The 15,985-nt window shown below is 38.9% G+C and overlaps 1 protein-coding gene across 2 annotated transcripts in view; it reads right to left on the bottom strand.

Moving 5' to 3' along the window:
• Positions 1-15,985, bottom strand: part of LOC136873791 (U3 small nucleolar RNA-associated protein 6 homolog) — a 228,371-nt gene that overhangs the window by 193,377 nt on the left and 19,009 nt on the right. For both annotated transcript variants that reach the window (XM_067147025.2, XM_067147024.2), the window contains exons 2-3: positions 12,030-12,156; positions 9,498-9,638 (exon numbers count right to left, since the gene is read on the bottom strand). In XM_067147025.2, the coding sequence (XP_067003126.1) occupies positions 9,498-9,638; positions 12,030-12,156 (268 nt within the window). The remainder of the gene's footprint in view (positions 1-9,497; positions 9,639-12,029; positions 12,157-15,985) is intronic.

Here is a 15,985-nt window from a genome sequence, read left to right as displayed (position 1 = left end):
TAGTCTCCTACACTTCGTTGATGAATCTTTGGAAGGTACTCGGGGCATTCCGTAACCCGAATGGCATGAAATTGTTCAGCTACGGGCATTTGATAATACGCCTGTAGGAGATCTAGCTTAGAAAATATGCATTTGATAGTTAAGATCTGGCTAACATCATCGATACTTGGAATGGGATAGCGTTCTGGAATGGTGCAATCGTTAAGTCGACGATAACTACCACACTCTCTCCATTGTCTGTTCTTCTTGGAAACAAGGTGCAGGGGACTAGCCCATTGAGACTTCGATGGTTGGATAATGTTATAGTTCAACATAAATTGGAATTCTTGTTTTACCAAGCTAAGCTTCTGAGGATCCAGTCTACGAGGTTTGCAGAAACCGGTGGGCCACTAGATGTCGTAATGAAATGTTGAATATCATGCTTGACTTCTCCAGGTGTAATGGCAGGTTTCGTTATAACAGGAAATTTCATTAGGAGCTCAAAAAATTGGCAGTTAGCTATCAATGTACTAACTGAATCAGTCTCCGATACAGTTGCTAGGTCAGCTGAAACAGCTAGTTAACTAGTTAAAGTCACGAAGTCAGATACAATGAGTGTTACCCAGTACTTTCGAGAACAGAAGATGGATCCTTCATGCAAGAATGCAGCAGCAGGCACCCCCGCAGGGCGGCTCACATGGTCTCATACGGACTTCCAAGAAGTTAACGAACAGACTGACTCATCCAAAGCTCCGGCTCTATCTCCAGCCAACTTAGATCGGGAGGCCCTCATACGGACCGTGCAATGTTTGGAGCAGCAGATACGCAACCGGCACCCCGGTCAGGAACGGTTCCCGGCCCCCAGCCGCCCGACCATCTTCCTGACAATGAGGACGAAGACCTTCAAGACTACGACAACTCTGCATAGCAACCCTGGCGGAGCTTGGCACCACCATCATATCCATCAGGCCTTACATTTCCAGAACCTGAACGGGCCTATCGTCTGGCAGAGGCGCTCAAGCTGCTTGTTCCGGCTATCCCTATCGGCCGGGATCAGCACGAGACCCAGACGATTCTGTGGGCACTATCCACCTGGCCCCACATGGATCACGCTCAACATTGATTCTTCCATCCTGTATTATGCTCCTACCAAGGGACGGAGTATGGCCGTCCAAGTCGCTAATGCTACAGCAGATGACCTTGTGAATCTCCCACCGGGATTCCAGTTTCAGACCCCCACCCGGGTACCCGCGGTCAACCGCCGCAGGGGCCGCGGCGCATGCGGGATCCATGGTGTGCCATCAGGAGGGACAACTTAGCGGAGGTTCCCAGGAATTGCCAGCCGCCCGGCGGACTTCGCTTTCGCCATCGGACTCTCAGCGTTCTTGTGGTATAATTGTATGTATTTGTTTGTTCATGTTTGCTTATGCCGCTCTGTTATTCTTTAGCAAATGGTACTCTCGTTATTGACTTGTATTGTAGGTCTTCGGACCACCCTCCATTTATGTAATTTATCGAAATAAAGCACTTGAGAGTTCAGACTGGATGACTTGGATCACGGGAGCGATCTGTGGGGTTTGGGGAGTACCCCTTCCAGATCGACTTTTTGATCCTGGTCCTCAGGTCAAACTGCTCGCCACGATCGCCCGTACACATGCGGCTGCCCCCGAGTGCTCCGTGAGGCGAAGGTCAGCTGAAACAGCCAACTTCGTATTTCTATAAATAGTTTGTTTTTTAAATCAATTAAAAACCGAATTGGTGAATAAAATCAGCTCCTAAAATACCCTTGGATGTTTGAGCAATAATAAAGGGCCATTCGAGCTTTCTCTTTAGTCCTAAATCAATATATATTAATTTCAAACCAAAAGTTTGTATCCGAGTCCCATTGGCTACAAAAAGCTTGAAATCTGATGGTTTACTTCCCGTCAATTTCATTACTGGTATAACGTAAACATCAGCTCCACCAGAAAGCGTCCTGAATGAAGATCTTTGACGAACAGACTGGAGTTATGTGAGCGGCCTTTCAATGAATCATTAGCAACACACGCAACCGCTACAGTGGTTGCTGCCTCGAGTTTCCCTGATCATTCCACTGACATGGTGATACACATTTTTTCAGGCTTGCACTTGGAACCAAACCTGAAATGGTAGTAACAATATTTTCCTTCAGGTCTATATCTTGGCCTGCTGCGGCTACGGCTTCGCGACCTGGGACGAGAATTATTACGACGCTTAAGTTGCCGTTCTAACTCACATATTTTCTCCATGATTTCATGAAGAGAGAAACCAGAAGTGGGGTTAGCGGTCGAGGTTACTGACCTAACTTCAGGAGACTTAATTTCCCGTATCTTATCACCAACATCTGCAAGTTTATTAACATCACCGTCAGCAATCACTAATACACTGCAAATTTCCTGAGGTAATTTGTCAAGCCACGATGTTTTCAAAAGTTTATCCAAAATGTCGGTACCATCGAGACCTTCATTTTTTGAAGTAATTGGCTTGGTTTTAAGTTACCAAGTTCAATATCACTAACTTTCTGATTTGTCTTTCTTTACTTCCACGGTAAATCGTCAAAAGTCGTTCCTTAGCGATTGTGTATTTATTCTTCTTGTTTGATGACACCAAGTCCCAAATGTTTTCAACAAATTTAAGATCGAGTTGAGCCAAAAGATAGTTAAATTTTGTGTTTTCATTTGTGATTCCGATAAGGTTAAAATGTGCTTCTACTTGCGAAAACCATATTTCTGGTTTTTCAACCCAGGAGATAATTTTACGCTCACCATTTCAATTGATTGTTTGGCATCGTCAATATTTTCACTCGTCATTTTGGTGCAGATGACAAGCATGTAAGGATAAGACATATTATCGTAGTGCTTTGGGGTCACCAATTGTAGGTCTTCAACGACTTAGCCTACATGAAACGTACTATCCAAAATACATTTTATTTTTATTTTTAACTGAAATGTAGCATCAATTTAATACAAGCACCATCACTTGTTCATTCAAAACCATCACAGCCTTCTTGGTTAATAATAACAACGGAAGGTTTCCCGGAAAATATATCAAGAGTCAAAGAATAGTATGTAGTTCCCTACATGCCTTTATCTTTCTGTTTACCAAGTCTGAATGTCTTGGTAATTTTTTACAAACCAGTTTTGATATTAGATCTTGTAGTATCCAACTGATTCTTCACCAGCTGACAATATTGTAGTCTTAAGTGTTGTCCAGTGACATTCAGACCTTTCAGGATATTTATCTGGTAGCCTTTCAGTAAAGAGTTGCTGAAATTTTGCTTTAGTGTCACAATCCTTGAGATGGTGAAATTTGTGGTAATAAAACAATGAAAGCATGTGCAAGGTGTGAGTTTATTCTTTCTGATACTTGTTTTACAACTTACCATGAGCGAATCTGAACTCTAGTGTTGGTTATATGATTTAGTTACATGTTCTGCAAACAAAATATTCTCCTTATGAAAGGGAACAATAACCACTATTCACGTGAAAATGCTCACTTATAACTATATACAAAGTACATGTGTAAAAAGGTGTTGCCTGTCAAAATTTCTGGCTAGTCTCATAACCTCAAAACCAAGCAAGTTCTTAGTGGGTTCGACTCGTGTGTTTTCATAGGACCTAAAAGAATAAAACAATTTCAGTTCATATTTAGATGAGTAAGAGTCCACATTCAACATTTCTATGTATAAATCTTCAGTCCATGTACTAAAAACTTATCTGGCTACAAACTGGTTTAGAATGGCCTCAAAAAAGAGAAGTTTTAACTTTGGAAGAAAATGTTAGTGATACGTGAAATTGAAAATTGAAGCAAGAAGGCTGACGTGTGCTGTCAATTTGGTCTGATTAGTACTAGACATCCAAACAATTTGTGAATATTTTACCAGAAACACCGCTACGTGAAAGCAAGTTCGAACTATGAGAGTTAAACTTCGCGCGAGGTGAAGGATAGGCAAGCCTGCCGAACTCGGCTGACGTACACTGCAGTGACGTGGCCGCCTCGGGCCGGCTCCACGCGGCGAGCATGACCATATTTGGTGATGTTCTGACCCATCTGTAAAGTCTAAAAGTCTATTTGGAGTTAAAATTATTTTTGCACCGCCAACGTTGAGGCCATAATAACATCTGCAAACTATCAAATTCTTGAGCAAATCTACTATGTACTTTAGGCGTTATACAGGTGGATAATGTCCATGTTTCGAGATGCTTCATCGGCTCCAGGTATAAAAGCAAGGCGATCTAGGCTATTAGGACAGTAATACTCCACCGTCTCAGCGATACGAGCGATGGGTAGAGCTTTCAAGTGCGGCAGACCGAACCTATGTCCAGTCAGGATTCTGTATTTCGGTGGGACGATACTCTGACTCTCTAGTGCTCGGTTCCAGTGGAAGTGGAACATGGTAGTTTTCTTCAAGTGCCATATTAGGACGTGTTTTCTTTACAAACAGTGCCGTTCCAAAGGAACATAGAATTTTTTTCCAAGTGTTACAATTTTTCCTAGTGTCATATTGAACTTGTGTTTTTGTAACAAACTGTGGGAACAGAATATTAATGCCATATTTGAACTTGTGTTTTCTTCTCGTGAAGTTCCGAGAGAACATAGAATTTTTCAGTGCCACATTTAAATTTATAGATTCTACTTCGTAATAATTATTCACAGACAGTGTTAAACAGTCTTTGAGTGCATTAATTATTTACAGACAAAGTAGAACATTCTCCAGGTGCCATTCAACTTGTTAATTTATAACAAACATGCTAATATGTCCTGAACTCCACGAACTGTAAATATTCCATCCAACGTTGTGTTCCAATCACAAAATTGACGAAGCCAGTCAGTTAGGAACAGTGATAATACATGTTAGCGATCTAACAGAATATTTTAGACTGTCGTGCCAATATCAGCGGACTTACGTCGCGAACTTGACCTTGTCGATTTCTACATAATTTTCCTAGGTATCAATTCAGCTGACATGCAACATGTGATCAGTTACTCAGTTCAAATGTTTTTCAAGTGTTAATTTCATGAACCTTTGTGATTCAACAAGGTGTTTGAGTCAAAGAATCAAGTGTCTATTTCATTAACATTTGACATATCCCACTTATAATGAATCGATGCAGTGTTTAAAGCAAAAATTAATTTATTTGACAGTGATACAAGTGAGTTGAATACCATACGGGAGACTTGTGTGCTCGTCATGCCTCGCCTCTCAGTATTCTCGTGTGAGATCGAACCCTGCAACATGTGCACTTAGAAATTTGAGAACTTCTACATCCTCCATTGTTTCAAATGAACAATAAAACCAGATTTTCAAAAGAATATAAATTCAATGAACTAATACCCCTCTCAGTACCAACTCCAATGTTTACGTACCACCCCCTTAGAAACATTCCATGCTCTTAAAGCTAGTATCTGCGGCCAAAGACTTTTTTTTTTCCTGTTACAATATGTTCTACAAAACTAGGGCAATGTGCAATGAAATCATGACAAATTATGAACATAAATTATAAAGTGTGCATTGGGCGAGCAGGAGAAGACTAACATTTCTCATTATTATTTCTAAAAGAACTTCAGCAAGTACTGTAGTTGTATGTTTAATTGTACAATCTAAAACTCTTTTATGAATTTAAGTTATACGAACTTCAATTCTGCACTTATAAGTCAGGCTTACAAGTAAATATGCACAATTTAAAATAAGCGTAATTAAATTTTGTTCTGTCACTTTTCTAATAGTTATGCTTTTGCATATTGCATTTACAACTTCATATTAGGAGCAGTTTTATCTTAACAGTGCATATTTTTGGATTTTCTTCCAGTTATGACATATTTCAAAAGTATTTTTCATCTTGAGTGTAGTTATCAGCTTCTGCAGGACACTAATGGAAAATTTGACATGTATTTGAGATAATTGAAGCGTTAAATTTAACAATACCAGCTCAACATCTGGCCATGGCTTTTGTCTACCTGCAATGCAATTAGGTGGGTACTGATTTTTGGAATTTCCCTTATAGCAGGGCTGTCTTTTCCTCATTTCGCAAATAGTTATCTTTCATGCACAAATAGATCTTGTCAGCCTTACTCTGGTTGAGTTGAAACAGATTGTGGTTTATAGTACTGTACATTAAATAGCTGTATTCTTGCTACTTAATTTATAATGGGCAGAAGAGAACTGTTACTGAAGTATTGAAAGCATATATATGCGAGTTTCAAGACTTTTCAACTGACGGAAGTGTGTTGTTTTGCAAATAATGTAGCACAGTCATAACTGCAACTAAAAGTATCAAATTCAACATCTTCAAACAACGACAGAGAGTAAATTGAAAGAGGTAAGCTTGAAACAAAATACAAGCCTCTTGTAACCACTGCTTTAATTAAACCTGGACCAACACAAAGTAAATTCAATGAAGATCTTTATGAAGCATCTGTCTCGATAAACATCCCATCGGCTAAGCTAAACAATAAGAAGTCAGTTCAGTTTCTGCAGGAGTATACGAAACAACCAGTCCCAGATGAATCAACAATTACGAATAATTAAGTTCCTGAACTTTATAAAGTAATGATAGGTAAACTAAGGAAAAAGCTGATGGAAAAATATATTTGGGTCTCACTAGACGAAACAATGGACTTGGATCAAAGATATGTAGCTAACTTTGTGTTTGGAATTTTAGGGGAGGAAGAAGAGAGCGAAACGTCATATCTACTAAATACATTAGTGTCAGAAAGTTTAAACTCACCCATGAATTTTCACTTACCACAAAAGTTAGGGGCTATTTGTTGTAAATCAACATGGAAATGCTTGTGTTTTTAGAACTAACTAGTTTTATTACACATTTCACTAGATTTTCCTTTACACTGATCAGTCACAGGGAGCTAGAAACACAATCACATCATCTTAAGCAATCACACTGCCTGTTCATCAATGTGTCCACCCTTTGCTTTGATTACAGCTTTACAGATGCGTGGCAGTCTAGCTGTTAATTTTTCCAAAGTCTCGATATTTATACGTCCCCAGGTTTCTAACAGACATTGCCACAACCCATCCACACTGCCTGGCGCCTTTTCTTTCACTTTCCTGTCAAGTTCTTCCCACAAAAGTTTAATAGGTGACAGATCAGGTGATTGAGGAGGCCAGACAATTAATTCCAATTTTCCTTCAGCTTGTTTCCTTTCCAGATAGTGCTTGCACGAATGAGAGGTGTGTTTATGATCATTGTCCTGCTGCAGAACAAATCCTTCACCAATCAACTTCATTCCAGATGGCACGGCATTGCGCGAAAGGATACGGTGATATTGTTTCTTTACCAGTATTCCCTCTACTTTCACCAAATCACCAACCTGATTATTTCCAAGACATCCCCACACCATCACATTTCCTTCTCCATGCTTCACAGATGGAATTATGCACAATTAAATAACCCTTTGCCAGGGCGGCAACGAACGTATTGGCGAGGATTGGAACCGAATTTTTCAAATTTAGATTAATTCGTCCAAAGCACCCTTTTCCACTGTTCAGCGGTACAGTTAGCGTGCATTTTGGCCCACTGTAGCCTATTCTGCTTGTGTACAGTTTTCGACAATGGTTTCTGTGCTGCTACGCGACCAAATATATCCCGCCTCAAGCACACAGTTTTTCACTGTTGTCACAGACACAGGCTGTTCTCTTGTTTTATTTATCTCTGAGCAAATATCTATCGCTGTACACCTTCCCTCACGCTTGCTGAGGATTAAAATACGGTTATCTTCAATGTTAGAAGTCTTCCTTGGATGTCCACTGCGTGGTCGATCCTCATGACTACCACTGCTCTGTGAACGGTGCACTCTGAAATTTTCAATTTTTCTGCAATTTTTCGGTTCGACCACCCAATTTCTTTATAAGTACAAGCCTTGCCTCTGTTTTCTTGAGTTATATTAGCCTTCTTCCTCATATTTGATTGTTTGATGTGTGTTGTTACTGTAGTTATGCCCAGATAACAACAATGTAGAAAATAAACAATCTGGTACGGAGATAAACATACAACATTTTTTTCTAGTGGTTTTATGTCGCACTCACACAGATAGGTCGTATGGCAAAAAGGAAAGGCCTAGAAGTTGGAAGGAAGCGGGCGTGGCCTTAATTAAGGTACAGCCCCAGCATTTGCCTGGTATGAAAATGGGAACCACGGAAAACCATCTTCAGGGCTGCGACCGTGGGATTCGAACCCACTATCTCCCGGATACAAGCTCACAGCCGCGCGCCTCTAACTGCATGGCCAACTCGCCCGGTAACATACAACTGCTCTGATTAACTTCTGAAGGCTAACTGTCGACTTCCGAGACAGCGAGGAAACAAGAAGGACAAGTAATCACATGAGAGAGGCATGTTTATTACCTGGTAAAGAGCCGGAAGTTATCCAGGTAGAAGCAGGCAGTAAGAGCTGGGGACCACAAGTCTGTCAACTTCTTTGAAAAGATAAAGTAATATCTTGCAATATGCACTGAAATAGCTTTATGAAAGTGCTGAAAGCATCCATACATAACAGAACTAAAGTACCACTTATCATCACACAGAAAACAATTATTTAAGAAAATTATTTATTTTCGTAGGTAAGTCCAAACTTACTGACGCTTGTGTATGCTGTGTTACCTAAGGTGAATCACTCAACAGTTGCTACATTTTTCAATGATGCATTTTCTTGTTTGTGGCCATCAGGCATTCTTTACAATCATGTTCTCGTGGCTGTTATTTTATTATGCCGATTAGTTTGAGGTAGTAAAAAAGGGAGGTGAAGATCTTGATTCTGAAGAAGCTGCTTCTATTAACAAAGCTCAATAAGTCTTGAGCAAAGATGGTGTTCGTGAGCAACTTATATTTATTTGTTCTAATTTGCATTGCATACCTTCAGCCATCAAGAAATAGGAAGAAAAAGGACTGCCTCTTCACATTAGTAATGGAATTTTTAAAGAAGTCGAACGATCCCTAATGAACCTAACTAATCAAGTTTTCTATGAAAAATTGCATAGTGTAGTTTCAAAGAACTCAGGTCTCCTCAAACTTTAAAACAAAGATAAATTTAATGGTACATCGATATTAGAAATCTCAGATTTTGTCAAGTTGGAGTATGCTCAAATTGTGGCATGTGATGTGGAGAGTGTGTTCTCGAAGTACAAAGTCATTTCAAGCGAACATAGGTGCAAGTTTATGTTTCAAAACCTATTACATCATGCAGTGATAAAGTGTAATCAAGACATTTGAATTTGAAGCATTTTACTGTGGTACGGTATGTAATTCTTTTTTATTTTGGCAAAGTTTAAAGTGTAACATTCATTTCTTATAATATAAAATGCTCATTGATATCAGATAGGCTATATGTTTCTTTTAAATGCATTTTTCAAAATTTTTACTGCATATGTTGACACTTTTTACTGCAAATTTGCATGCATATTTTAGCATTTTCAAGAACATAATTATCCAAAGCCTGTTCTTCATAAACAAGTTCTACAGGATTCACATAGATTCTAATACTCACCACTTGTTTGCAAAACCTATAATAGGCCAGCCAGATTCTAACATCATCTTGAAAACGAAACACTGCCTGTTTAAACAACTTGTTTACTCTATTGGCGATGGAGTAGTCAATCTCAGCCTTCTTTTGTATCAGGCCTAATTTCTGCACACAAAAAAGAAGAAGAAGAATCATTTTATAATTTTAAAGCTATAGTTTAGCAGAAGCACAACACACACAGAATATAACAAAATAGAAGCTAAAAATAGTACACCTGGCTTGCGAGTAGAGGTAAATTAATTCCGTAACACCTCCAAGAAAGTGCATGAACCTAGGAAAATGGAGGATAAGGGAAGGGGTAGTGTTGCATGAAGCGAGATGCTCAGCCCTTAGTCTGTCAGCTTACCTCACCTGTGCATTTCAAACCAATCAATTTAATACGCTTTTTCCTTTGAAAATTCAAGTGATCCATTAATTTCGCAGTCAGTATACCAAGTAGGTTGTTTGAATTGTTTTCTGGAAGGAGATGGCTCCTGCATAATCAAACCTTTATAGCACCATTATCCAAGGACAAACAAAGGAAGTTACTGTCAAGGTTTTAACATATATGAAAAAGAAGGCAAGGATAATATGGCTTTACTATTCCTGTCAAAAAAAAAAAGTAGGAATGCTCCTCTGCTGCATGTGATGTTTCTGTGCCCATAATTAAAGTAAAAAAAAAGGGAGAGATATGCTGAACTGAACTTCAAAGAGTTTCAGAATACCAATAAAAACAAAATTTAAGCATAGACCATGTACAGACTTTGATCACTTCAACATGAGTGTGATAAGGAGAACAATAACTGAATTTTATATTAAGGGGAAGAACATGTCAACAGTAAAAAATGTACTTCCTCAACAGCATGAAATAATCTAGAACAAAGGATCACAATCTAGCCTGACGTTTTTAAGAAAGTTGTATTTCAGTGGAAGATGACTGGAAACATAAGACGCATGCTGAGAGAAATTACATCAAAAACTCAAGGATTCCTTACTTCATTGCTATCACAATATTTAGGCAAGAGGGTAGATCAGCTGCGTACACTGATGAAACATAGCTGACATACCACAACAATAGCATGGGCTGATGACAGCAGCGAAAGCCTCATAAGTCCTGTTTCTAAGGAACGTCTGATCATTGTACACGCTGGAAATGGGACCGGTTTCATTCCAAACGCACTTCTGATCTTTAAATCCAGTATAAAAGCAGGAGAATATCACAGCAAGATGAACTCTTCGAGCAACCAGCGTTGGAAAGGAAAAAGGTTGTTCCTACTAATTTTGCCCCCCTCCCCAATAGTCTTCATTAAAGATCTTATCACAGTCTAAAACATCCAGCAACAAGATATCAGAAATGCAGGATTGGTTGCTGCAAAATAACATTCCTTTTACAAATGAAATTTATAAACATTAACCTTATGAGCTAATAAAGCTTCACAAACTGAAGATTAAGAAGTGCATGTTAAGACAGGATTTCAAACAAGTATGGTCACACTGTACTTTGTTTACCAGCTTATTAACCAGATCTCAATGCCAAAGAAAAGACTTTGGGATGACGTTAAACATAGGGGATGCCAAGTGTAACCTAATCACTTTCCAGCATAAAGAAGTGTGGCAGCTTTGTGAACAGAAATTTTTCTAAATAGGTAAAGCAGAATGGGGTCCAGTGTGTCAACATCTAAAACAAATTGAGCAGGAATTCACACTATGTGAAGGATTACTGGAGCCAGAAACTTGGTGTCTTATGTTTCAGAGTAAATGGCGACAGTAACAGTGATGAGTCTACGCAAGACTTATGAGACAGAGATGAGCGAGACTGAAGAACTGGATTAGTAACAAGAACATTTTAGTCTGGATTTTGGACATTGTTATACTTATTTCATTGTATATGCCTATTTTTTATTACATATAATACATGCCGACCATTATTTTTAAAAAATACAGTATTTCATGGCGATCGCCCCACAGACTCTTCTGTGGACAGTTCTGAGCAGTCCAGAATCTGCAGTAGACTGCTGGAAGGGGTGGTAGGGTAAGAGAGGAGCTGCATGTGATGCGCTAGACTCAAGACTTGCACTCTGTTTTCTCAACAAGAGAAACCAGGGATCTTTGAAAAATAACATGTCTCTAATTGAAGATAAGGACAGAACATTCCAGATGCATAAAATATACAAAACTGGCTGCTCTTATACCTTATACAGATCAGATGTGATAATTGCAGAAAACATGGCTTCATAATCCCTTCAGCAGTAATGTCATGTTGCACACACAAATTGAAATGAACTTTAAGACTTAGTATACCCAAACCAAAAACCAAGGTATGAGAAAGAAATCTGAAAAAATTATAATCTTACACAGATATCACAGTAAAAATGGATGAAGCAGTATTATCAACAGAAAAGCAATGTGTGTAGTCAGAGAGGAATCTCCAACATTGCATAAACAGTTACATGTGATGTAGATATGTAGCAACAATGCAATCGCACAGTTTATGAAGAAACAGTGAAGTGTACATACCTCCCTCTTTACTCGAATAAGTTTCAAGAGATCCATTTCATACTGGATGTATCTCAAATAATCTTCTTTACACTTAGTTCTGCGCTGTATTTTATATTCAAACTCTTTTCTTCTTTTGGCTATCAAACTGAAAGTGAATAGACATGATATTAACATCTGACGTCAGGAAAACACCATTTATAAAAATGGTTCATAAATAATTGTGAACACACTCTAAGAAGTCTTGGTGAAAACTCTTAGAATCTCATAGTAAGAGATATGTAGATTTCCAATAGGGTACCATTTTTCTTTCTTGCAACCCTAATCAATCATACAGCTTGTAGGGAAGAACAAAACATTCTCGGCAAGAAAAGTTGACTTCAACTGACCACCTGTAGGGAAGAACAAAACATTCTCGGCAAGAAAAGTTGACTTCAACTGACCACCTGTAGGGAAGAACAAAACATTCTCGGCAAGAAAAGTTGACTTCAACTGACCACCTTCCCTTGAAGTATAAGGCCTGTTAAAAAAAAAACTTTGAAAATACTGCATAAATGCAATGTGTTAGTGGTTTTAAACTTAGTGGTGGTGTATAGTGTTATCCTTCCTTGGTAACTATCCATTTCCCATGCATTTCTGAAACAATTAGTTATCACTCTGCTCCCGTTAGTTTGAGACTATGTCGAGTATGTGTTGCAAAAGTCAAGACGTCTGAATATTACAGGCAGCATGCCACATTTGTTTCTGGGAAACATTTACAAACATGTACAAAATGAGGACAGTTTATGGCAATATACCGAGATCAAAGTGCAGCAGGTCAGGTCGAACGAGAAGTGTTGTCCAGGTTTTTTTTTTTTTTTTTTTACATGAACAGTGTTGTACACCAGGAGTTCCCATCTGAGGATCAAACAGTGAACCACTGGTATTATATTGAAGTCTTGAGAGGATTGGTAGAAAATAACAGGAGGGGGAAAAACATGCTTGTGAAGAGCCTCTACCATGACAACACGCACCACTGTCGATTCATAAATTTTTGACGAACACAAAGACTGGCTGGCTTTTTTCTATTCTCCAAACCGAAATTCATGCTGAAAGGACAACAGTTAACTGAAGAGATCAGACTGAAATTGCAGATAAAACTGTTGCACAATCCTTCATACTGCCTACCAGGACTGCTTCCATAAGTGGAAATGGCACTGGGAGTGTTGTATCAACAGAAGAGTACAGTACTTTGAAGGACACAAGGCTGCAGATAAACCCTCTGAAGAGTTTTTTTTTTTTAAGTTCTTTTTGAACAGGCCTCATATCTCAAATAGTAACCAAATTCTGGTGGATGAATGTACAAAAATTCTAATATAATGTATGTAAAATCCAGTCTTTCTACTTTTTTTAACTACTCAATACTGACACTAATGCAAGTCAAAGTACTCAAATGTAACTAGCCCCCAGCTAGGAAAGAACAATATTATAGACAAAATACAGTTAAGAGAGTGAAAGGTTAACTTCAACAATACACACGAATTCAGACAGGCTGTTCAATATTCAACCTGCAAGCTTCTGTAAATGATATCATATTTCTATAACAACTATTTGCAACAAACACAGCGAATTTAATGCTTACTACATTAAGAACATAAGTTGTTTTCCAAACAGAGAAATGTACATATTGGTACTAACAAAAAGTTTCTGCAAGATTTTCTTTAATTATCTTTTCAGCAAGTAATCAAAGTCTGATAATCGCTTCTCCATAGTTTCATATAACAATCAATAGGAACCTAGATCAGGATTTATTATTGATTCCACCATACGGTTTGAATCTGACAGAGATCAGCCAATGACAGTCAATTGACAGAAAGACCTTCTATGATCTCAACAATGTAATGGTTATAGAGCTGCTGGTAGGGTGTAGAACTGTAGAGGCACATTCCAAAAATATTCTGTGACTTTTGTGGAAATTTTGGTCTGAAGAAATTATTACAAGTACCGGTAATAAATTTCATCTTGATCTGAGGTGGAGTTATTATACATAAATTCCAACTTGTACGTTTGGGAAGTTCCACCTTTCCACCACTTCCCAAATGTACAAGTTGAAATTTGTTATTATATACTGAAGAAATAAGTCAGGAGGTTGCCTCATTGACTCTAAAAACCTCCCTTCATATTCTACGATATCATTAATACACTCACACACACCTTCGTTCTAGACTTATGCCTTTCAGCATATCATAAAAACAATCCCCATTAATTTAGATTGTTCATGGATCAATTTTGAAGTGGATGTCAATTTTTTTAATAGGTAAATTTATGTATAATACTACAGATGCAAAGACTTGTACTTTTTTTTTTTTTTTTTTTTTTTTTTTTTTTTTTTTTTTTTTTTTGCTACTTGCTTTACGTCGCACCGATACAGAGAGGTCTTATGGCGACGATGGGACAGGGAAGGGCCAGGAGTGGGAAGGAAGCGGCCGTGGCCTTAATTAAGGTACAGCCCCAGCGTTTGCCTGGTGTGAAAATGGGAAACCACGGAAAACCATTTTCATGGCTGCTGACAGCGGGGTTCAAACCTACTATCTCCCGAATACTGGCCGCACTTAAGCGACTGCAGCTATCGAGCTCGGTGACTTGTACATTATGCTTTGTCATAATGGCAATCTAATAAATGATAGACAATTAAATGAAATACTTCTAAGTAAACGCATTACATTTTTTAAAATCAGATTTTAAGTACAATTTTGGAGGAAGTGTTTAAAAATGTGCTCGTAAGTTCAGGTAGGGGTGGCTCATGAGGTAATGCCAGTGTACCACGGCACTACCAATGTAATAAAGAAAGAATAGGAGATTTTTTCCTCTCAATGAACAGTTTATACGAGGGCAAGTCGAGAATATCTGTAATCAATTTTTATAATTTATTACAAAAAGAGTACACATTTTTATTGATATCATTTTTCAACATAGTCACCCTGCTTTTCAATGCACATGGTCCACCGTTTCACAAGCTTCCTGATACCATCTGCAAAAAAGGTTTCTGGTTGCGCAGCAAGCCACGTATGCACCGCTTCCTTTACCTGTTGATCGGAGCTGAAATGACAGCCTCGTAGAGCACTTTTAAATGGACCAAACAAATGGTAATCCAACTGGGTGAGATCAGGACTGTAGGCAGGATGCTCCAACACCTCGAAACGCAACATCTGAAGAGTTTGAGCGGTGGGGGCGGCGGTATGTGGACGTGCATGCAACAAAAGAACTTCCAACAATCGACCTCTGCGTTTGTTGTGAATTGCAGGTTTCAGCTTGTTTACCAGCATGTCACTAATGTTTACCGTTTCCCCCTTTCCCTGGTAATGTTCTAGCACTGGCCCTTGAGAATCCCAAAACACTGTGAGCATCACTTTTCCTGCAGGAGGTTCCCTCTTGAATTTCTTCTTGACTGGGGATCCGGAATACTTCCATTCCATGCTCTGAAGTTTGCTCTCTGGTTCTAAGTGGTGAACCCATGTTTCATCTCCAGTGATGATCCGTTTCAGAAATGTTTCACCTTCATTAGCATAACGGTCCAGTAAGTGCTGACAGATTCTCACACGATTGCACTTCTGCTCCTCACTGAGTTGTTTTCGAACCCACCTCGAACAGACTTTGAAAGTTAAGCCTGTGATGCATGATTTCATGTGCAGAACCATGCCTAATGTGCATATGGTTTGCCACGTCATCAACAGTCACTTGTCTGTTATTCAGGATCATACATTATCATGCACTTGTTCAATATTGGCATCAGTTATGGTTGCAGATAGACGCCCAGATCTTCCCTCATCCTTCACGCTCATGCGACCCCTTTTGAACTGTTCAGTCCACTGGTAAACACTTTGCTGTGGCAAAACACTGTCCCCGTACTGTGCTGAAAGTCTTCTATGAATTTCCCCTCCTGGCACATCCTTAGACCACAAAAAAATGATCATGGAACGCTGTTCTTCATGGGTGCA

This window comes from Anabrus simplex, chromosome 5, assembly GCF_040414725.1.
Source record: "Anabrus simplex isolate iqAnaSimp1 chromosome 5, ASM4041472v1, whole genome shotgun sequence".
Taxonomy (NCBI): domain Eukaryota; kingdom Metazoa; phylum Arthropoda; class Insecta; order Orthoptera; family Tettigoniidae; genus Anabrus; species Anabrus simplex.
This window is presented reverse-complemented; position numbering and strand designations above follow the sequence as displayed.